Genomic DNA, 23271 nt, shown 5'->3' with positions numbered 1-23271 from the left:
TGAGGCAGCACGCACCTTGGATGGTGGCCAAAGGGTTGTTGCTCATGAGGGCTGGACTCAGCCCGGAGCCCAACCCCACCATTGTGCTTCTGCAAGAGGCAAAGCAGAGGCATTAGCAGGGGCGGGAACTCATTGGCAGAACTGGGGGGCAGCTCCCACCCCAGAAGCAGCAGCCGCCCGGCTTCTCCCCATAGCCTCCCCACCTGCAGCTGCTCACTTACCCCGTGCTGGGGTTCAGGCCCGACAAGCCGATAGCCGAGTGGCTGCCTTGAGGGCTGGGATTTGTGCTGTTGGTGGTGGCCGGGGGTGGGGGAGTGACAGAGGGTATGGAATTGAGGGGGGGCGCGGCCCCGCCCCCACCCCCACCCCCTCCGGCTGTCCGGCTGGGGTGGAGCGTCCCCACAGCTGAGGATAAGGTAGTAACTGCCAAAGAGAGACAGAGAGATGGAGACTTCAGCTTCCACTTGTCCTCCACAGAGGAACCTCCTGCTTGTCTTCCCTGCCCAGTCCCGCAGCATCTCCTCAGTCAGAACAGACTTAGGTCTCTCGCCCTCTCTTTCCAGAGCCATTTCTTTCTGCCTCTGCCACAGTGATAGCGATCACAGTAATCGCAGTAAGAGCAACTGTCACCCACTGAGCCTGGGCGTGCTCTGGCACCCTGAGTACTCCACCATGAACCTCACCACCCGACTCCTTTTATAGAGAAGAACTGGGGGTGCCCAGAACACAAAACCCTATGGCTCCCTCTAGGGGCCAGGCTGGGGGGTGCGGCTGCACACGCCAAGCTTGAGAGGGCTCAGAGCCCGGCTGGGCCAGACAGCCAGGGCAGCAATTCATGCCTCTGTCAGACCCAGCTGTGCCCTTGGGCCAGTGCCTTCACCTCTCTGGCCTTCAGTTCCCTCATCTGGAAAATGAGGATAATAACAAAACCTACCTCATAAAATGGGTGTGAGGATTAAATGAGGCAATACTCTTTATAAAGAGTTTAGAACAGTGCCAGGCACACCCTTACTACTTTATAACCCTCCACTTATTATTCCTTAACCTGGGGAGAGGCAAGACGGTGTTGTTTTATATTATTCTTGTATATGGTGTTAAACACGCCCTGTCCCGGGAAGGGGGAAAGGAGGGCTTTGGGTACAAAAGTGTGTGTGTGTGCGCATGTGTGTGTGCATGTATATAATCATGTAAATAGCTTCTGTATGTATTATATTTCACAACAATTTTATAAAAACTGGGGCTCAGGGAGGTAAAATTGCTTCTGGAGTTCACACAGTTTATAAATGCTGGGAACAGAACCCAAGTACATTGCCTATTAACAACCCCAAGCTTTTCTCAAATGAAATTGTGGAACAGATGAAAGTGCGCTGCTCTGGCCAGGAGGGCAAGGCTGCCCTCTCCTCTCTGACCCATGCCGCCTCATCCCCAGGCTCCGTCCTGAGGCCCGCAGACACCCTGTGCCCTGCACCACTTGAGAACCCCAGGCTCCAGGCCTGCACTGAGTCTCCAGGACCCCCTCCCCATCTTCTGCCCTCCCTGACCTGTTGTGCTCAGACTGCTGGAAGCTTGGGACAATGGCAAGGTCCCGGCGCCCCCTTGGGGTGTGACCTGGGAGAGAGGAAAGAAGGTATGGTTAGGCCACTGTCTCCCAGCAGCCCCCATGCTGCTCCCTTTGGGAACGACCCCCTCCCCTTGCCCCTAGGATGGTGAGAAGGCTTGGGGTACAATGCTACGTTTGTATGAGGCCAGGTGCTTTCCATCATATCCTTCTCCACATTTACCCTGGGCAATTCTGAGCCACAAGCAGGAGGGAATACTTCCCAACCAAGCGTGCTCCCCCACCTCTCCTCTGACACTATCCAGCTGCAGGTCTGAAGTGTGTGTGGGGGCAGGCATTATGAGGATAAACTGTGTCTCTGCATCAGAGTGTTGAGATGTCATATTGCTTCATTTTCTGGGAACATCCACCAGCCTCCTTCTTGGCCTCGCTGCCTCCAGTCTCATCCTTCCATCAGCCCCACTCTAAATGAGATACTGTCCCTCCCCAGCTCAAAACTCCTCCTCAGCTCCTCACTGCCCATGGGTCAAGTTCAAGCTCCTCAGCATGCAGCTTGGGTGTCTGGCCCCTGCCCACCCCCCACCCTGCCCCCCATACTCGTTCACCTGCACTCCAGCTCCAACCACACTAAACTGCACTGGAGTTCCTTAAAGTGGGCTCGGCACACTCCGGCTTCCAGGCCTTTGTGAACACCAGTCCCTTTGCCTGTCCTTCATGTGGCTGACCAAGTCTCTTTTGTCCTTTTGAGTCAGCTCAGATGGTCCCTCCTTCCTCCACATCATGGACAGGGACTCCTCCGAGCCCTCTGTAGTGTCATAGCCCTTTCCATACTAGATGGAATAAAGTGATGTCCCAGCGTGTCTGATCCCGAGCAGGTCTGTGTGGAGCTATAGACCTAAGTGTACACCCAGGGATGTAATGATGTCCCTGCCCTGTCTGTGTGGCTGTGAACTGCAGGGGGTGGGGGGCAGGGGGAGGGGCCTGTATTCCCTACTTGGTATCTGTCCCCATGTGGCTATGTCCTGTGATGACTCTATGTTTGGCTATGTCTGTGGGTGCTTGTATCCCCCACGTAAGACCAGTTCTCTGAAAACTGTGTGTCCCTCTGTGACTGTGCTCCACCCATGTGACAGCCTGTCCCCAAGCCTGTCCTCTGTCCTAGGAACTGTGGACAACCAGGGAGGTTGTGCTTTGTATAAGGTGCCTGCCAAGGGGCGAGGGAGGTGCCAGAGCTTTGTGCCCCCCCTCACCCCCCCGAGGAGCCCTTGGTACCAGATGGGGGCTGTAGCTGGCCGGCTTGCCCGGGCTAGGCAGCATGGGGGCCGCGCTGCAGGGGTTGATGCGTTTCTCCTTCTGGCGCCGGTTGCAGAACCAGACGCGGATCACTTCCTTCTCCATGTGCAGCTGCTCTGCAATCAGCAGGATCTCCTCTGAGGTAGGCTTCTGGTTCTGCGGGCAGAGGGCGTTTGAGCCCCGGCCGTCCTCCCGCCCAACCTCAGGGCCTCCCGGGAGGTGGGGCCTCACCGCTAGAAAACTCTTCTCTAAGGCGAAGCGGACGTTTGTCTCGATGCTGGTCCTCTTCTTGCGTCTCCGGCCCGGGAGCCCGTCGAAACCCAGGCTGGGGCTGCTCAGCTGGTTGGGGCTGGGCAGGCTTGAGTCCACAGACATAGTCTCTGTGCCGGGAGGAGACGGAGCATGAGAGGGCGCCTCCCTCGCCCGCCGCCCGTCGCCCGCCAGAGCCCAGTCCCACCTGCGTCGTTGAGCCACTTCTCCAGGAGGGGCTTGAGTTTGCACATGTTCTTGAAGCTCAAGTTGAGGGCCTCGAAGCGGGAGATGGTCGTCTGGCTGAAGTCGTTGCCGTAGAGCTTGCCCATGGCCAGGCCTACGTCACCCTGGACCGGGGGTGAGGATGGGGCGGGCGGTCAGGACCCAGCCTCTGTGCACCGCGCTCACCTCGCCCACCAGCTGGCCACGCCCCCAAACCCCACCCACTAGATGGCTATGCCCCGCCCTTCCCACCAGCTGGTCACGCCCTCACCCCGCCCACTAGACAGCTATGCCCCCGCCCTGCCCACCAAATAGTCACGCCCCGTCACCCCTAAGCCCACCGCCCATCCTGCGGGCTGGCCCCAAACCTGACCTGCGTGAAGCCGAGCTTGATGCGGCGTTGCTTGAAGGTGCGGGCGAACTGCTCCAGCTCCTCCAGGTCACTGGGCTCCTCGGGGTGGGATGGTGGCTCCAAGCATTTCGGGGGCTGCGGGTGCGAGAGGTGCGGGTCGGGCAGCGTGGGGCGGGTCACGGCCTGGTGGAGTGTGGAGTGGGCAGGTGGGTGGGATGCAGGACCGAGGACCAGGATGGGACTCAGTAATGGCTGCGAAGTTCCCCCTGCCTTCCTCCCTCCCTGCCGTCCAGCCTCTTCCTTCAGACTCCCCTCCACCTTCCCCCTTGGAGGCCCCTCCACACTGGCAATTTCCATCAAGGTGACACTGCTGCCCCACAAGGGTCCTGTCGCTGCCTGGGATTCTCCGCACATTCCCTCCCAGCCTGCAAACTCCCAGAAGGAGCAGCCAGCTCGTTTTGCCAAGGCTCTCTCTGGAGTTGGGGGTGGTGGTTTTATCCTCCTCTCAGGCTGGGAATCAAGGACTGGCTCTAACACCAAATTGCTCAGTGACCCTGGCAAGTTTCTTAATCTCTCTGGGCCTCAGTTCTCCCTCTGCAGGATGGGAACAATCATGGCAGCTCTGCCTACTCCATAGGGTTGTTGGGAGAATTGGGTTAAAAATGAGTAGGTTGCAAATAAAGTAAAAATATTTTTAAAAACAGATGGGAGAGCGACTGGGGGGATTTACAAAGAAACAACAGCTCTCTCTGGAATGCTTCATTTTCCTAAAAATAAAAGCTCTGAAGCTGGTGGTGTCTGCAAGGATGTTGGTCACACAAATCCTTGATCCATTATCCAAAACCCAGGCCAGATGTGTTTTGGAAGTCAGAAATTTTGCAGATTTTAGAAAGCCTACATGGGGCATATATCATAGCTAGTGTGACCCCCCCCATCAGGGTCAAAGCATTACCCCATAATTGGACATATTAACAGCTCTCAAGAAAGCACGAATATCACACAAGAGGGATAAAGAAAAGACATATGCTGCCTTGCATCAGGTCAAGACAGGCTTTGCAGCCAAATGACTTCTGATGCTCACATTACAAGAACAACTTGATTTTCTGAGCATTTTTGGATTTCAGAATTGCAGCTAAGCAGCTAAACTTTTTGGGTTTTCTTAGTAGTTCATATAGTTTTTGAAAGGACTGCTAAATAAATGGGTAGGAGGGAACTCTGGAATCTGTAAAGGATAGTGCAAGATTATTATTAAAGTCTAGAATCCAAACAGCAAACTGAAAGAAAGGCCATGGGGGCCAGGCAGGAGGACACCTAGGAGACCTGGAGAGCTCACGCCCTCCTGGAGGGGGCCCCTGCTCTGGCCAGCAGCCAGCTGCCCACTGCCGCCATGCCATGTGGACACAAATCCAGCCTTGCCAGAGCTTCCAGTTTGTCAAAAGAAGCTGGGAATCTGGTGTTTCCTGGGAATTTTGTTGACAACTAATTCAACTTAAAAAATATGGTATGGGCCAAATAAAACACATCTGTGGCCCCCCCGTTTTCAGTGTCTGGTCTGGGAAGGGGATGTGAATTAGTACCCTATAGAGGCCTTCCTCAGAGAACCCTCCATTTGGAGTGCTGGAAGAGACCCAAGGTATTCATAACCTATAGGCTTTTTGTGTTTTGTATATATGTGCATTTTGGGGCAGTGGGGGTCAGATCCAAGTCTTTTGTCAGATTCTCAAAGAAGTCCTTGTACCTGAAAGTGTTAAGAGCCCCTAGTCTGGTTAACTCCTCTCATTCTATAGAGGAAGAAGCTGACCTGGGCAGGGAGAGTGGCTTGCCTAAGGTCCCACAGCAAATTAGTGTTAGAGCAGGGCTGGGCTCCAGGTCTTGACTCCTCTCCTGGCCCCTGTGGTTGTGGGATGGGCCAAATGGAGAGGAGATCCTAACCCGCCACCCCATTCACCCAGCCTGCCGCAGGCCCTGCTGCGGGCCTAGCCTGGCACACTTGGCGGACCCTCTCACCTGTGTGGGCAGCCCGGCTCGGGGCTGGGAGGTCAGAAGAGCTCCCTGGGTTTGCTGAGGTAGCTGGAATAGATTTGGCGTCGGTAGCAGGCCTAGAGAGACAAGCAGGAATGCGTGGGATGAGGGGGGGAAGGGGAGTTCTGTAGCAACATCAAGGAGGCCATCCAGGGTGGGGGCCTTACCTGGCTGACTCTGCTGGGCCTGTGGCAGCAGGAACTGAGCAGGTGGCTGGAGGTGGTGACCCGGCACAAGCACCAGCTGCTGGAGCTGGAGGAGCTGCTGTATGTCCTAGCAGGGAGGTGGGTGGACAGAAGACAGCCTGAGTCCTGGCCCCGCTGCTCCCTTTGCCTCGCCTGGACCCTGGGGGGTGCTCCTCTGGGCAGCCTGGCACCGGGCAGCCTGGCACCGTGCAGCGAGAGATGGAACATGATCTCTGAATGGCATCCCTGAACTAAGGGTCCCCAGGAGGCTTCTCCCAACTTCAGGGTAGCAGAGAGTCCTCCCTGGGCCATCCAGAGGGTTCACTCTTTACTACCTTTTCTTTCTTTCTTTTTTTTTTTTTTTTTGGTGAGGAAGATTGGCACTGAGCTAACTTCTGTGCCAATCTTCCTCTATATTTTGTATGTGGGATGCTGCCACAGCGTGGCTTGATGAGTAGTGTGTAGGTCTACACCTGGGATCTCAACTCACGAACCCTGGGCCGCCAAAGCAGAGCACATGAACTTAACCACTACACCACCAGCCCCACCCTACCTTTTCTTTCTTGATGAAATGTTTGCTTTGTCTTACATTCCCACAGAACAAACAGAATTGTTTAAAAATGTAAATCAGACCAAGTCTTCCTTTCTTTTCAAACACTCCCAAGGCAAACAATATCATGTCTGGAATTAGCTTTAAAATACTCCAGCACTTAGTGGGTGAGTAAATTGGTACAACCACTTTGGAAAACTCTTTGGGACAGTTATGGGTTGAATTATGTTCCCCCCTAAAAAGATATGTTGGGATCCTAACCCCCAAAACCCCAAAGTGAGACCTTATTTGGAAATAGGGTCTTTGCAGATGATCAAGTTAAACTGAGGTCATTAGGATGGGCCCTAATCCAATATGACTGGTATCCATATAATAAGGGGAAATTTGGACACAGAGACAAATGTGCACAGAGGGAAGATGGTGTGAAGAGACACGGGGAGAAGACGGCTATCCACAAGCCAAGGAGAGAGGCCTGAAACAGATCCTTCCCTCCCAGCCCTCAGAAAGCATCAACCCTGCCAACACCTAGGTTTCTGACTTGTAGCCTCCAGAACTGTGAGATAATAAATTTCTGTTGTTTAAGACACCCAGTTTGGGGCTGGCCCTGTGGCTGAGTGGTTAAGTTTGCATGCTCTGCTTCGGTGGCCCAGGGTTCGCTGGTTCAGATCCTGGGTGTGGACTTACACACCACTCATCAAGCCATGCTGAGGTGGCATCCCACATAAAAGAACTAGAATGACCTACAACTAGGATATACAACTATGTACCAGAGCTTTGGGGAGGAAAAATAAAGGGGAAGACTGGCAACAGATGTTGGCTCAGGGCCAATCTTCCTCACCAAACAAACAAAAAAAAGACATCCATTTTGTAGTTCTTTGTTTGGCAGCTCTAGCAAACAAATATAGGCCTATTTACTAAAGTTGAGCATACACCTGTCTTATGACCAGTGATTCCACATGGTGGAATATGGTGGATATAAGCCACCATGTGTGCCTACACGTATTCACCAAAAGACATGTACCAGAATGTTCCCAGCAGAACCACTGGTAAAACCTGAAGATAGTCCAAGTATGCATCCACAGTTGAATAAACTGTGATTCAGTGGAATGCCAGAGCAATGAGAATTAGCACTCTACAATCTACAATGACACACAATATAGACTTCTCAACATCACGACAAGTGAGAGAAGCTGGTCACAATAGAGACATCCTGTGTGATCCCTTTTATGTTCCAATCGCATGTTAAAAATTTGGGAGGTGGAGACTGGAAGGGGTCCCAGGGGGCTTCTGGGGAGCTGGCCATATTCAGTTTCTTGATCTGGATGCCAGTTACATGAGTGTGCTCAGTTTGTGAGTATCATTGAGCCATATACTTATGATTTGGGCCCTTTTACATATTTGTTATACTTCAACAAAAAGACTACTTTTTAAAAGGGAATGAGGCAGGGAAAGAGGGAGAGAAAAACCCCAGCCCCTTCACCAAAAAAAGTGAGGAGTAGAGATGAAACAGGATTGGCAAAATGCTGCTATCTACTGAGCTGGATGAAGGTACAAGCGGTTCCTTACATCGTTCCCTCTATTTTTAGGTTTGAACATTTCTAAAACAAAAAGTAAACCCTCCTTACACACAAACACTCCAATGGCTTCTTGTAGCCCACAACAATACAATCAGGACTCTTCACCTGGCCTCTAAGGCCCTTTATACTGAGGCCTGTGCTAGTCTTTCTTCCTACCTCAGGGCCTTTACATGCACTGTTCCCTCTCCCAGGCAGTTCTAGTTCTTACACTCCTGCCTAGGTCCTTCTTGTCACTCAGGTCCTAACACAAAGTCACTTCTTCAGAGATGCCCTCCCTGATCATCTAATCTAAACCAGCCCACCGCCACACCTCCCTTTGTCACCTCCATTTCACCTCCTTCATAAGACTTATCACCATCTCAAAGTACCTCTCTTTCTGTTTACTCTTTAACAGTGCATCAGCTCCACGGGAGCTTGATTTTGGCAGTTTTGGTCACCATTGTAATCTCAGCACCTAGAAGAATATCTAGCACCCAGTAAATGCTCTGCATATATTTGTTGAATGAACCGAAACTGATGCTTCATAATTCACTTAGCAAGTTTTATGTAGAGTCGAAAGTTATGCTACTTACAGTTACAATATTTTTCCTTCTGGGAAATTGGGGGAGATGAAACATGCCCCTCAATTCCTCCCAATGCTATTATTATTTCAAAGACCAATTTAATATCCCAGGAAATGAACAAACTGGGGGAAAATATAAACAAATCAACACAAAGGGCTCATTTCTCCAATATATAAAGAGCGATTACAAATCAATAAGGAAAAAAACCCTAATGACCCAAGAGATAGGTGTGGTGACTTCCTAGCAGAGGAAATACAAACAGCTGTGAATGAAAAAACATTCAGTTTCACTCACTGTAAGATAAACACAGCTATAACTGCACTGAGACACAATTTTGACCTATCAGATTGACAAAGATAATAGTGTGTGACACACTACGTGGGGAAACAAACACTCTTGCACACTGCTGGCGAGAGAGGAATTTGGCAATATCTATCAAAATTGCAAATGCACATAAACTGACTCAGCCATTCCATTTCTAAGAATTTATCTTAGGGATATATTCACACTTGTGCAAAATGACCTCTCTAGAAGGATATTCCCAGCAGCAAGTGGTGTTTTAGCAAAACAGTGGAAACAAGCTGAGCATGCAGCATTAGGGGATGGGTGAATGAATTAGGGAGGATATATATGATGGGATAGTATACAGTCATCAAAAAGAATGTAGATGCTCTTTGTGTCCTGACATGGAACAATCTCCAGGATGCCCTGTTGAGTGGAAAGCTCAAGAGGCAGAACAGTGGGCATAATGTGCTACTGTTTGTATTTTAAAAAATTATATCTAGGTATCTGCTTGGGTATGCATAGATTATATCCAGAAAACTGTATCAGAAATTGACAATACTGTAAATCTTTCCACACCTCTTGAATTTTGGACATTTACCTAGTCCAAATAAAGAAAGAAAGAAATATCCAGGTGTCCTGCCCCCCACCCATGCAGTTGAACAGTCACTTTGGCTCAGCATCCATGCTTTTCCAACTATTCGTCTTGCATCAGTTCAGGGCTGTTCCCTGTCCCCCTGCAAAGGCCTCTGCTTTCTCCACGTGCTTTGGAAGGTGGACGGAGTGCCCAGATGCTCCTGACCTCTAACCTTTCTCACTCTGGCTGCTAATCATCTAAGAACACAGCTTAAGGGGTTTGAAGTCCTAATGCTCTGTCCTTTGAAACCGTGTCCAATCTGCCTCCCCCTGCCCAATACAAACTCTCATGGCTGTCTCCCCCCGCACATAGACTGACCCTGCAGTGAGTGAAGCTTGGCCTTCAGGCCTCCCATTTACAGTGGACCCTTTCAAGACTCCATACCTAATTTTGATCTCATAATTTTGTCTTCTTTTTCCTAAAAGGCTCTGCAAATTGTATAAACTTCAAGCCCGACAAGACTGAACACAGCCTGCTCTATACTGCATTTCTCACAATGTGTTCCATTTGCTTATTATATTTTTCCTTTGCTAGACTGAAACTCGAGAAGGCGGAGGCCATGTCTTATTTTCATGTCTCCCTAACTCTTAAAAGGTCCTGGTAAGCCCCCATTAAATACCCACTGAATTTAATCAAATGAATAAGACCAGAAATAAGTCTTACTGCTAGCATTTTTCTGATTTCCTATAATCCTTAGCTTGTTTTTTTGTTTGTTTGTTTTAAAGATTGGCACCGGTTGACTAACATCTGTTGCCAATCTTCTTTTTCTTGTTATTTTTTTCCTTTTTCTTTTTCTACTCCCGAAAGCCTGCCGGTACATAGTTGTATATTCTAGTTATGAGTGTCTCTGGTTGTGCTATGTGGGACGCTGCCTCAGCATGGCCTGACGAGCGGTGCCATGCCCACGCCCAGGATCCGAACCAGTGAAACCCTGGGCCGCTGAAGCGGAGCACGTGAGCTTAACCACTCAGCCACAGGGCCGGCCCCCCTTAGCTTGTTGATTAAAATATTTGTTAACTCCTGTCTCTCCTGAGCGTCACACTCAGTGAAAATCCCCTTTTCTCCCCAAAAGCCTGAAAGAGAGGTGTCTCCAGATTTCTTTCTGAATCAGCAGGGAGAGGAAAAGGAGGGGGGATAAATGAATCCCAATTTGCAGTGTGGTCTCCTGGAGAGGCGTCCAAAGGAAAAACTTAACCACACCCCCATCCGCATTACTCGGCCCAGCACTTGGGGTCACCCTTGATTCCCTCTTCCCTTCCTCTCCCCAACCCAGCCAATCCATCCACGACTCCTACCAAAAAGTTCTAAACTTTTTTGTGCTCTGAATTCTGTGGTGTCTGACAAAACCTACTGGCCCCTTCTCAGAATTAAAAATGCATAAAATAAAATATAAAGGATTTCAAATGAAATCAATTATATTGAAATATAGTCATCAAACATATTCTGAATTTTGACAGTAGTGACAAGAGCAAGCAATGGGTCTGATGACTACTGTAATCTCATAGACGATATTTTGCGAGATTTGCAACAGCCGTAGGAGAATATGGAAGTATCTGTGATTCCACTGGTGACAAAGTCCAAGTACTGCTAACGCTTCTGTGGTCTGTGGCCTATATCATAACAGAAGGAAATGCTACATTTTTGGTTAGAGGAAAGTAAAAATCGAGATGTAATTTTTTTCCCACCCAAGTTCACAGCCCCACCCCCACCCCGAATTCTATCCACGGACCCCTCTGAGGGCAGTCTGTGGAATCCAGGTTCCTGTTCTAACATATTAATGGAACCATAATGCCTCCACTGGCTTTCATGGCGTTTGTAATATGATCTAACTCCTTGCCGTGGCCCTGCATGACCCGGCTTTCCTCACCTCCCACGACTCTCTCACTCCCTAACTCTGCCACACTGGTCTCCTTCCTGTTACCAAAAACAGAAAGAAGTCCCCACCTCAGGGCCTTTGCTTGTGCTGTTCTCGCCATTCTTGATCTGCCTGTGACTGGCCCCTCCTCATCATTCAAGTCTCTATCAAATGCCCCTCCTCAGAGAGGCCTCCCCTGGCCGCCCGCTCTGATAAGCAGTCTTCCTTTTCCTCAGTCACTGTCTTAAATTACATTCTTTTCTTTCCTTCATAGCAATTATCGGCTTCCTATCTGTCTCCCCACCAGGTTTGGGCGCCAGCTCCATGAGGGCACGGACTCGTCTCCTTGTTCCTCACTGCATCCCCCATGGGAACGGCGCCTGGGCCTGGTGGACATTCACTAAATGTTTGCTGACTAAAGGAATTCAAGAATGAAAGAAAGAGAGAAGATCGTGGGTGAACAGTGAGCTGGCTCAGCACTGCGCTTAGCCAGTAGGAGGCCCCATTTCTCCACAATCTAGAGGCAGTGTGGCGATTTGAAGCCACTTGGGGGCGTGTTACGACCGAGTCAGATGGTGGAGAAGTTACCGTAAGCAGAGAGACCCGGGAAGGGCCCTGGCCAGGATATTTAGTGGATGATCTGCTCCGTCTCTAACCCGTGAGAAAAACTAGCACAGTCGTTAGCACGCCTCATCAGAGCCAAGAAGGGAAGAGACCAACTCTTGCTCAGGGCTGTATTCTGATCACTCCCCACCCCAGTGCAGGCACCTAACAGGCGAGCAGTGAATTTTCAATGAATGAATGAGGTAGAACCCAGGATGGGTGGTGTTTCAGGGCAAACTGGCTGTGCTTTGCCACAGCTGGGATCTGACCACGGATTGGGGCAGAAAGCCTGAGACACATGGTTTATATGACACATAGGTGAACTGCCGTGTAATCACCCACTTTCCCATCTGGGCTTGTTCCCCCTCGGGGGAGGAGATAGCCTTAAGAACGAACTGGAGGAGGCCTACCACTAAGTGAACAGACATTGGGCTAAGCATCCTTCACGCTGTCTGCGCCCAGCCCAGGTGCAGCCTCGCTCCAGCGCACAGGGCCGCTCCCCACTCCCCCGCTCCGGCCTCCACACAGGCTCCACGACTGGAATGGTGTTGGCGTGTGTGTCGACACTCACTTGCCAACACTGATATGGCAAATTATGACCATTCCAGACATCCCGTTCTAAAACGTGGACCGCCTAGGGTTAAGTCCAGAGAGGGGAGGACAGGAAGGGGTGGGAGATGGGGACCACAGAAATTGTATTGTGATCGATTGTGTTCAAAATGAGCACAGGCTTGTGTCAGTCTGCCCAGCGGTGGAATGGGCTGCCTGGGAAGGCAGTGAGCACCTGTTCTGGGAGCCACCTGGTGAAACTGCACCCCCCACCTGCCCAGGATGGTGCAGAGGGAGTCCCTACACTGGGGGAGGGTAAAGTAGAGGGGTGCAAGGGTCCCTTCCAGCTGAGAACTCAGAGGATTGAGTCTTGGCCCTCTTGCCTGATTCTTGCTGTGTGACTCGGGGAAAGCCAACTCTCCCTTCTGGGCCTTGGCCTCCTTAACTGTGACGATGCACGGGATCCTGGAAAGACCCGGGCTCTGGAGACAGCCAGCAACTTGACTCTGTCCCTCACACACTGTGGGACCATGGACAGTCCCTTACCCCTTTAAGCCTCAATTTCCTCAGGTGACACCTCAATAATTCTTACCTCATGGGGCTATTAAAGGAATTAAATGAGACAACGCGTGAATAATGCTTAGCCTGATCTCTGTTCACTTAATGGTAGTGAATAATAATAATAAATGGTAGTCATTATGACTGAGTCATTTCCCTCTCGGGGCCTCAGTTTTGTCATCTACAAAAATGGGGACAATAATGTCTAACTCTTCGCTGGGTTGCTCCGAGGCCTGAGTGATATTATTGTCCACAAAGCATTTTGGAAATCACACATACTCCTCCAATACAAGCATTTGCTACCACTGCACCCTCATGTCCTCCCCGTCATGTCATCCCACTCGACCACGAGCTCTCGAGGGCAGGACCCCCCATCTGGCTGTCAATTCCATCCTGTTCCTGACAACTCCCAACTTCCAGTTCCCACCCGGACTCTCCACCGAGCTTTGGCCTCAAATAGCCGTCTGCCTATTTGATGTCTCCGCGTGGATGATCACTACACTCTTCACCGCCTCCCGGATCCAAAGTCAAACTCGTGGTTCCCTAGCCCAGCCCTTCAAAACACCCTGCTCCTCCCCTGTTTTCCCCAACACAGGAAACCACCTCATCACTACCCAGGGGCTGAAGCCAAAATCCTGGGAGTCACCCTTGATCTATCAGATCCACACAAAATAGCATTCCGGACCCCGACCATCACCCTGATGTCCCACCTGGATGCCTGCAAGGACTTCCCACTGGGCTCCTCACTTCTCCTCCCATCCCCCGCAGTCCATTCTCCCTGCAGCAGCTGCAGGGAGCTTTGTAAAGAGTCAATTGGGTCATGCTACTCGCCTGTTTGAAACCCCCAAACAGCTTCCCATCATACCTAGCATACTTTCTGAACTCCTTGATCTGGCCTATGAGGCCCTGCAAAACCTGGTCCTGCCTGCCACCATACCCCGCCTCGCCGCCCCCCTCCCCCCACCTTTTACTTGCCTCCTACACTCACTCTGTTCCAGCCGTACCTCCTTCCTCTGTGCCCTGAACAAGCCAAGCAGGTTTCTGCCTCAGGGCCTTTGCACTGGCTCTTCCCGCTTCCTAAGCTCTCCCCCCCCACCCCAGCTTCTTCATGACTGACTCATTCATGCCTCAGCTTTCAGAGGCCACCTTCTCAGTGAAACTTTCCTGACCACCCCACTAAAAGTGGCTTCCTCCCTCTCTGACACCACTCTGTTTCATTTTCTTCATTACACTTAATCTAAAACTGTCTTGTTTTGCTGGTTTGTTTACTAGTTTACTGTCTGTCTCCCCACTAGAACATCAATTTCTCAAGGGCAGCCACCTCTGCCTTGTTCACAGCTGTCCTCTCAGGGCCATGAATAGGCGCCTGGCATACACAAGGTGCTCAATAAGTGCTAGTCGAATGAATAAACAACTATGATTATTCCAGTCACTCCACTAGGGGAATCTCTAGAAGGAGGGGGTGGTGTGGACAGAGGCGGCCTGTCTCTAGTATGGGCTCTTCGTCCCTCAGAGATTGGCCCTGCCACAGGAAGTCCCAGCAATTGGGGCAGAACACCACAGAACAGAGAACCATTCAACAGGGAGAAAAAACACCTACATGTGGATGGTGCTACATCCCATGCTACCTCATGCTAAAAATCCAGGCTAGATGAGCAATAACAGATGCTAAAAATCCAGGAGTCGTGGCGTGACTGGCAGCCGCGGCCAACTCCTGGACTCCAGGGGCCTGTGGGTGCACTGATGACACACCTCCAGATGGGTGGTCTGGCTGGCCTGGCATTCTCTGTCCCTTCTTCAAGCAGTAGGACCCATCTCTTCCTCCTGGGGACTTGCTGTCCCCCACTCTCAGGTCACACGGTCCAGGTGGGGTTGACCCCACCTTCTCAGGCGTCGGAGGCACTGACTCAAACCTGGCCAGCAGGCATGTTTTATCTCCCTGGGCCCGGCGGCCGCAAGTCTAGAAGCTGGCACCCACTTTGCCCGCCCCAGAGTGAAAAGGGAGACGTCCCTGGGGCCAGGCTTGACGTTCCAGGCTGGGCCTTTTCAGGGATCTGAGCCAAATATTCCCTTTTCTTCTTCAGTAGCCTGGAGCAGAGCTTAGACCCGGCGGACACTCCCTCCCAGCTCATCCTTTGCTGTCTTCCACCATGGGCTCCCATCTCCCAACTTCCTGAGCCTGCCCTGCTCTCTCACTTCACATTCACCATTCCCACACCTGGAACCCCCTTCTCCAGCTTGTCCACCTAGTAAACTCCTACTTGTCCCACCTTGGTTCAGATACCACCTCCTCCTGGGAGCCTTCCCTGACTCCCTCAGACACAGGTCACCTTTCTTTTCCCACACTCCCACCACATCTAGTAGGTTTCTCTGGGAAACCTTTATTCACTAGGTCCTACCAGCCTAAAAGATTTTGTTAAGCTTTATTTGCTGTGGTTATATTATGAAATAGAGATATTTTTTTTTTGGTTCTTCAAATACAAAATGATGTTTTAACAGCTGATGTAAATTTGCGATCAATGCCTACCCCTACCCTAGACAGTCTGAATTACTCCCCTGGAGAGATGCCTTCCCTACCCTTGATTGAAAAGCTGCAGCAAAACATCCCTCATTGATTCAGTAAACATCCCTGCGCCCCCCTCTTGGTGGAAGGCATCGTGCTGAATGTGGGACACACAAATTATAAAATTGTGTCAAAATCATCCCTTTATCTGTACAAGCTAGAAAATGCAGGGAAGCTTCCTGCCAGACTGTTTAACCGACATTACTTTGGAAGCTGGCATTAGAGGGACGGACGGGGGACTTTCCCTTCGTCCTTTATGTAATTTTAAAGTGATAGGGGTTACAGGGGCTTTTGGCTTTCTTAGTATTTTTCAAGTGAAACATTTCTTAGTGGTTTGTTGGTGTATCTGTTTCCCTACGAGGCTGGGAGCCCCTTGGGGACAACGCTGGGTCTGAGTTAGTCCTAAGTCCTCAGCTTCCTGCCAGGGCCTGACACACGGGAGATGTCTGCGAAATGACAGCAAGACAGAGCCGAGCAGGCAGAGGAAGTGGACTCAGTGGCAGGAGACACAGGCTGAGGAGAGAGGTTCAAGCCCAGGGCTGGGGACGGCTGTGCCTGTGGTGGGCAGCAGGAACATGGTCCCAACCGCAGCCTGGACCCAGCATGGTGCCTGACACATGGGCAGATAGGACAAAGGTTTGTCTGTGGGGAAATGAGGTCACAGGGTGACAGAACTCCCAGAAAACAAACTTGGCCAGCTTTGCACTTACAGAGGACAGACAAGGGAAGATCAGAGCTGAGGGAAGCTGGGGCGTAGGGAGCGAGAGGAAAGGGAGGGAGGGGTTTGAGGAGACCTGGAGAATCAAGCCTGGGTGGATAGCAGTGGCAAAGGGTTGGCCTGCTGCTGCCAGGGCTTCTGGGGGTCTGGGGGAGGTGGTTTTAAGGGTGTACGAACAGAAGTAGTGTCTGCTGCTCACAGGGGATGATGGCCTCGCTGGGTCTGCCTTAGGCTGTCCTGTCCCTCCTCCCTCCCTCTAGTCTTTGTCCCTTCAACAGGTATTTCCACAGGCATATTCTCACACAGCTCTGGGCCATCTGGGCTGGGGCAGGAGGAGAGGCCTGGGCTGGGGTCCCGCAGAGGCGGCAGGAGGCAGAAAATCAAAGCAGCAGGAGGGAGGGAAGTCACTGAAGACTTCCCAGAGGTGTGGACTCCCAGGCTGGGGCTTAAAGGATGAAGAGATGCTGACCAGGTAAAAGAAGGGAGCTGACTTCCAGGGAGAAAGGAGAACAAGAGCAGGGGCACCTAGTGAGGAGCTCTGAGCCTTGGCGTTGCTCAGTGAGGAGCCGTGTGTGCCGCGAGGCAAGCAGAACATGTGCTGTGGGGTCTCTGGTGGCCACGGTGGGAGGGAAACACGTCCTGGGAAGGCTGCAGCCTGGATCACGCGGTTAGAGCCCTAGACTCCCAGGCCGCACTCACGGTGTGACATGGGGCAGACAAGTCACTTTGCCCCTTGGAGCCTTGGCCGTGGTGAGGATTTGTGGGTTCGAGGGGGTCATTGATAGCACAGTGCCTGCTACAAAGGCTGCAATGACAGGCTCTATTTATTGTTGCTGGGACGAGCCAGGTATTGGGAGGCTACATCTGGAAGAGCCGTTATGGAGCAGCGGGCACAGGTTGCTCTGTGTGATTCTGCAGAACCAGGCCCAGCAGCAGGAAGCTCTAAGAATGCAGATTCCAGCTCAGTGTTAAGGACAGTCCCAAATGGGAGCACTAGTCAGCAGTGGAACAGGCCCCTTGGAGGCCAAATTCTGTCAAGAGAACAGCCGCGTGGGTGCTGGACAGCTCCCTTGTGTGGACAGCATCTGCCTCGGGTTCCACGGAAGGGGATGGAGAGGGAGAAACAATCAGAGGAACAGTCACTGTGGGAAACACGGGGCCACGGGAAGTTACATAGGGTCCTCTGCTGTAGGACTTAGGACCTTCACTGACCTGGAGCACGGGCCACAGACCCAAATGCTTACAGAAACCAGGCAGACAGCACAAATGGGTGACATGGCCAGGTGTGGATGTGGTGGGCTGGAGAGAGCAGGCCCATCAGGAAGGGAAGCCAGCCCAGCTCCTACCCTGCTCCCGTCAGCTATCCTTATGGGAAATCTGCTGGCCACTGTCATGGGTCGAATTGTGTTCCCCAAAAAGATATGTTGGAAGTCCTAATCCCTGGTGCCTATAAACATGACCTTATTTGGAAATAGGGTCTTTGCAGAAGTAATCGAGTTAAAATTAGGTCATGAAGGTGGGTCCCGATCCAATGACTGGTGTCCTTATAAGAAGGGGAAATTTGGACACAGAGACAGACACACACGGAGAGAAGATGGCCAGATGATAACAGAGGCAGAGACTGGAGCGATCCAGCTACAAGCCATGGAATGCCAAGGATTTCGGGCACCACCAAAAGCTAGAAGAGGCAAAGAGGGATTCTCGCCTAGAGCCTTCAGAGAGAGCACAGCCCCGCTGACACTTTGATTTTGGATTCTGTGGTCTGAGATAATAAATTTCTGTTGTTTTAAGCCATCCAATTTGTGGTACTTTGCTCTGGCAGCCTAGGAAACTGATATAGCCACTAACTCATGATTCAATGTATTACCAGAAGTCTCCAGAAAGGGGAAAGAGGATGCAGCATTTCCTAACTCAGATCACAGGCCCTTTTTCTGAAAGTGTCTCGCTGGATGAGCCCAGGATGCGATGTGGGGTACTTATTCTGATTCTCAGCCTTTTCTTTTGCACCCACACAGGTCTCATACATGGGAGTGACTCCTGGTTTCCTCAGCTGTAAATTGAGGATAATGCGCCAACCTCCCAGGTGGGTGTGAACCCTCAGCAAGACGCACCAAACGCGCTTAGCCAGGCACTCCATCATGTGAAGGATGTCCCCCTCCTGAGCCTCGTTTTACCCCCCTGAGAGATGGGCAGCAGCATCTCCCAAGGCTTCCTAGGGTTTCTGAGAACTACCCAGCACATAGCTAGTGGTCAGATCAGTCCACATGGACCAGTCAGCCCCCTGCACACTCCCGGCTTCTGTGGTCCTCTGCTGGAGGGAGCGTGTTCCTCCAGCTGCCCTTACCTGTGCTGTGAGCTGGATGGGCTGGGACAGGGTGAGCTGTGGGGTCCCAGGGGGCTGGCTGGCAGGCTGTGATGGTGGCAGGTCGCCTCCCCCAGAGGAGGCTGGGGGCTGCGAGGTTGAGGAGGAGGCAGAGGAAGAGGAGGAGGAAGAGGAAGAGGAGGTGGAGGAGGCAGCGGCGGCGGCAGCGGCGGCATTGGATTGCTGCACGGCGGCGGCAAGGAGCTGGGCCTGCGCTTGCTGCAGGAGGAGCTGCTGCTGAGCTGGCATCAGTGCCGTGAGCTGTTGGGGGGCAGGGGCAGCAGGGGCCAGAGGAGGGGCATGGGGAGGAGCAGAGAAGGCAGAGAGGGGTTAGTGCCTGAGCCAAGCAGGTCAGGGGGCAAGTCTCCCAGGAGGACAGAAGAGGGCAAGAAGTAGTCATGAGAAAGAGGTCATGGCCCTGGTGGGACCTGTCCTCTCCTGGCCACCAGTCCTGTAACAGATGGGAGGCGGCTAGCCTGTACCCCACCCTCCCCATCCTTCCCCGGTACTTACCCCAGCTAGCTGGCTGCCCGTCAACATGAGTTGGGCCTGGGGCAGATGTGGCTGAGCCGGCTGAGGGGGCGGGGGTGCTGCTGGGGCTGAGTCGCCACTGGGGTCTTCAGCCTTGATCTGGGGGGGAGAGAGGCAGGGTCCGGGACCCCAGAATGTTAAGTGGAGGCCAGAGAGAATGCCCACCTGTGAACCAAAGAGAGGGCACGTGTGTGGCAAAGGCAGCCTCGGGCTGGCACAGGAGGGGTGGACTGGAGAACGGGGATGAGACCCGGCACAGGCCAGCTGGGAGCATCGGGCGGGCCACCCTCTGGCCTCAGTTTCCTCATCAGTCAGATGGGGCTAACACATCCCGTGCACCCAAAATCCCTACAGAGGAGCATCACCTTTGAAGAGCACTTTTCCCCTCTTGAGAGTCAGTTTCCCCATCTGTAAAATGGGAAATGATGCCAGTGAGGGCCCCGGGATGTCAAATAAGAGAGTTCTGGGTCCCATACCCCTCATCTGCCTCAGCCCGAGGTGCATCTCTTATCTGCCTAATGGAGAAGGACTGTATTAGAGAAAGAGCCTTGGGGTATTAAAAAAAATCACCACTTTAGAATACAGGTCATGAACTCAAGTGCGTACAGAAACAGGCAGACAGCACAAACAAGTGACGTGGGCAGGTTTGGACCAGGCAAGAGAGCCTGCCCACCTGAAGGGAGGCCTGCCCAGCTCCCGCTCTGCTCTTGCCGGCCACTCATTTCAAAATCTAAAGCAAAAACACTGGCAGGACCAGAAAAGCACATTTGTAGGCCTGATGTGGCCCAGGGCTGCCGGCTCTCAGCCTCCACCCCAGGAGTCCGCTGAGCCCCGCCCCCTCTCTCTGCTCAGGATGCCGGTGCATCTCACATTGAACACATAGGCGAGACCAGCATAGAGCAGTCCTGGCCTCTTTCCTCTCCTAGATAACAAGCCAGATGGGCCTGTTGGTAAAGGACATGTCGGGATGGCAGGAGGCATGGCTTCATGGATCACACACTTTCAGGCCCAGAGGGGACATTAGGGATCATCCTTCAGCCTAATGTCCCAGCACCATTTTGCCAAAGGAGGTCCAGAGAGGGACAGAAATTCGCACAACATGATACAGTGGCTTGGCAGAGGCATGGCATTCGGAATGCAGACTGAGACGAATGGACAGAGGCCCAGGAAACAAATAAGAGTGAGTGGCATGCCCCAAAGTATGGGATGTGAATGGCAGAACGTTTAAAGGGTGCAGAGATGAGCATGAAACAACAGTGAGTGTTAGAATGCGGGACAGTGGCTGTTCCTAGTGGAGAATTAAGAGCCTTCTGGAAGTCCAGTAGTGTTCTGCTTCTTGATCTGGTGCTGGCGACATGGGTGTTCAGTTTTGAAAAGCCACAGAGCTGTATACTGAAGATCTATGTGTATCATATTTTAATTAAAAGTTAAAAAACAAACATTGCAGGCTGTGGTGAGAACACCATCCCTCTTTCAAGCTCCTTCATTCTTTCTGGTTCTCTTAAGAAAGTCTCGGGGCTAGGTGGCACAGAGGTTAAGTGTGCATGTTCTGCTTTGGCAGCCCGGGGTTCGCCGATTCGGATCCCGGGTGCGGACATGGCACCACTTGGCAAGCCATGCTGTGGTAGGTATCCCACATATAAAGTAGAGGAAGATGGGGACGGATGTTAGCTCAGGGCCAGTCTTCCTTAGCAAAAAGAGGAGAATTGGCAGCAGATGTTAGCTCAGGGCTAATCTTCCTCAAAAAACAACAACAAAAAAAAACAAAAAAAGAAAGTTTCCGTTAGGTGCTAGGATGTCCCCAACACTGGCTACTGTCCTCTTTTAACAAACAGAGAACAGGGCTCAGGCTCAGACCCTTCAGTACGCAAGAGTCTCCGGGTGCATTTTAATAATCATTGTATTTATTTCCATGGCAAGTGATTCTGGTTTTCCATTCATGAAATTTCCATTTAAAAAACGTTTATTTCAACTGTTGAAAAGCGAGCCAGTTCATGAGCTGATAATTGTTGAAGCCGATTGATGGGTACCTGGGGGTTTATATTCATTGTATACTTCTTTCTACTTTTGTATCTGCTTCACATTTTCCATAATAAAATGTTTTTAAAAATTGAGCCAATTAACAAAATTATGATGTAAATAATTGTACGTGGTCGTGTGTGGATTTGTCTGAAACTGTGATGGGAGCACATGAATCACTGAACGGAGGGAAAGACTGACACAGAAGAAACCGGAGTGAGAGGGAGCGGAGAACAGGACGCTGGATGGATGGAGACCTGCAGTCAGAGGCTGCCGCCTTCATTGCCTTAGGCTTTCCTGAGGTTTCCTGGGAACCAGGGCCCAGGCCAGGGAAGGGGAATGAGGACACTTACTTCCCTGGGCCCCACTGGTTTCCCCACAGAGAAGCAGGGCTGCTGTGGGGCAGGAGAGGCTGCAAAGATTCAGCTGAGAAGGGTGGGGATGATGGACACATGCTCTGCTCTGTGGGCTACAGCCAGAGCGGAGCCTGAGATCAGAGGGAAGGAGGTCAGAGCCGGAGCCCTCCTCCCCTGGGCCCTGTCCAACATGCTGAGGGCAAGACACCCATCCACTAAGCAGCATCAGGGCGCCCTAGCAGTGGAAGGCACCTCAAAGGTCATCCAATCTGACTGCCGCCCGCCCCCCCCCCCCCCCCCCGACCCAGGTTAGAGAAGAGGAAACTGAGAAGCCCAGAGCGGGGAAGTGATTTTTCCATGGTCACAGAGCAGTTCCCGGCCCCCCATCCCATCCCTCGGCCACCTTTGTCAGGGTCAGGAGTCATGCCCATGACCCTGCTGCCCCTGTCCTTTGTGTTGCTTTCAGGCCAGTGGACCTGCCAGCAGCCCCCAACCAGGCTGGAGGGTGGAAACCTAGGTCCCAGACACCCCGGGAAGCCCAGTAGTGCCCAGTAGCAGGGCCCTATCTGGATTTGGGATTTGCTCTATCTGGCCACTTCCGGCTTCCTCCTCATCCTCTACTGTGGTATCCCCACAGCCCACCTCACTGGGTCTGCAACCCCCAGCCTCCCCGGCTGTCCCAGGCTGGCCCCTGAGTATGTGTTGGGGGGCGGGGGGTGGGGCAGGCCCCTGTTCGGTCAGGGAAGTTGGGATGGGGGCGGGGCCCTCGGCTTCCTGTTGTTCATCGCCCTGGGGCTCTGGGGGGGATTTCCCTGGCCACCCCCACCCCCCAGGGAAGGGGAAGGAGCCTGGGTGAGTCACAGGCCTGGGGCGGGAGCCCAAGGGTGAGAAGGGGCGGGAGGAGCCTTGTCACCAAGGTACCAGGGCTCGGTGCCCCCTCAGGCCCTGGGCCCCGAGGCAGGCATGCAGGACTCTCCCAAATGCCAAATGTCACCCATCATGGGACACCTCTCCCCTCTCCCCCTGCCCTGACTGCTCTGACAGGTGCTTACCTTGGTGCTGGGGCCAGATGGGGACACAGAGAACGGGGAGGTCTTATTCTGGGGGTTCTGCGAAGAGAAAGTTGGGGTGGGGGATGGGAACAGTGAGATGAAGCAGCTTCTGATACCCTGCTCCTCCCCCACAGAGTCCCCCTCTTTTCCCTTCTCCCCCTGCCCACTCCTCCTGCTCATCCACTCCCTCCTGACCTGATGGTTAGTGTCTGGTCCATTTCTTTCTGTGTCTGCAACGGGAGGGAAAGGGTGAGTTGTCAGCAGCCACCCCCCATAGCTCCCCTACCACACCTGCCCCTGCCCACGGTGACCCTCTGTCCTCCCTGCTCCCTTCCCCACCCACCTGTGTGCTCTGACGGGGAGTCCAGACCTTGCTTCTCGGCCTCCAGGGGCTTAGACATTCTTATTTCTGGGGACAGAGGAGGGATGCAAGTGGGGTGAGGGAGGGAAAGCCAGGAGGGCTCTCAGGCCACCCCAGCCTCTCCCCAAAGCCCCGCTCACCCCCCGCCACCTTGCAGGTGTCTCTCTTCAAGAGACGTGCCCTCCATTCGGGGCCTCTGCCCTCCTCCATCAGGACAAGAAAGGGGCCTTCAGGCCTTAGGGATTTTGCCT

At 52.5% G+C, this 23271-nt stretch overlaps 2 protein-coding genes across 20 annotated transcripts in view; one reads left to right on the top strand and one right to left on the bottom strand.

Moving 5' to 3' along the window:
- Window positions 1–18485, top strand: part of ZNF574 (zinc finger protein 574) — a 38610-nt gene extending 20125 nt beyond the window's left edge. The window contains exon 3 of the mRNA XM_070499120.1: window positions 18355–18485. Within this exon, the coding sequence (XP_070355221.1) occupies window positions 18355–18395 (41 nt within the window). The 3' untranslated portion in view covers window positions 18396–18485. The remainder of the gene's footprint in view (window positions 1–18354) is intronic.
- Window positions 1–23271, bottom strand: part of POU2F2 (POU class 2 homeobox 2) — a 78123-nt gene that overhangs the window by 5654 nt on the left and 49198 nt on the right. For 3 of the 19 annotated variants that reach the window (XM_070499133.1, XM_044760325.2, XM_070499131.1), the window contains 13 exons: window positions 23003–23068; window positions 22855–22889; window positions 22660–22716; window positions 19215–19397; window positions 5867–5972; window positions 5685–5776; window positions 3699–3860; window positions 3309–3450; window positions 3083–3231; window positions 2831–3007; window positions 1542–1608; window positions 222–423; window positions 16–89 (listed from right to left, as the gene is read on the bottom strand). In XM_070499133.1, the coding sequence (XP_070355234.1) occupies window positions 16–89; window positions 222–423; window positions 1542–1608; window positions 2831–3007; window positions 3083–3231; window positions 3309–3450; window positions 3699–3860; window positions 5685–5776; window positions 5867–5972; window positions 19215–19397; window positions 22660–22716; window positions 22855–22889; window positions 23003–23060 (1504 nt within the window). In that variant the 5' untranslated portion in view covers window positions 23061–23068. Of the gene's footprint in view, window positions 1–15; window positions 90–217; window positions 424–1541; window positions 1609–2830; window positions 3008–3082; window positions 3232–3308; window positions 3451–3698; window positions 3861–5684; window positions 5777–5866; window positions 5973–18683; window positions 18963–19214; window positions 19398–22659; window positions 22717–22854; window positions 22890–23002; window positions 23069–23271 lie in introns of those variants that run through there. The other 16 variants (XM_070499137.1, XM_044760327.2, XM_070499135.1 and 13 more) reach the window with 11 other exon arrangements.

This window comes from Equus asinus, chromosome 26 (genome assembly GCF_041296235.1).
Source record: "Equus asinus isolate D_3611 breed Donkey chromosome 26, EquAss-T2T_v2, whole genome shotgun sequence".
Classification (NCBI taxonomy): domain Eukaryota; kingdom Metazoa; phylum Chordata; class Mammalia; order Perissodactyla; family Equidae; genus Equus; species Equus asinus.
This window is presented reverse-complemented; position numbering and strand designations above follow the sequence as displayed.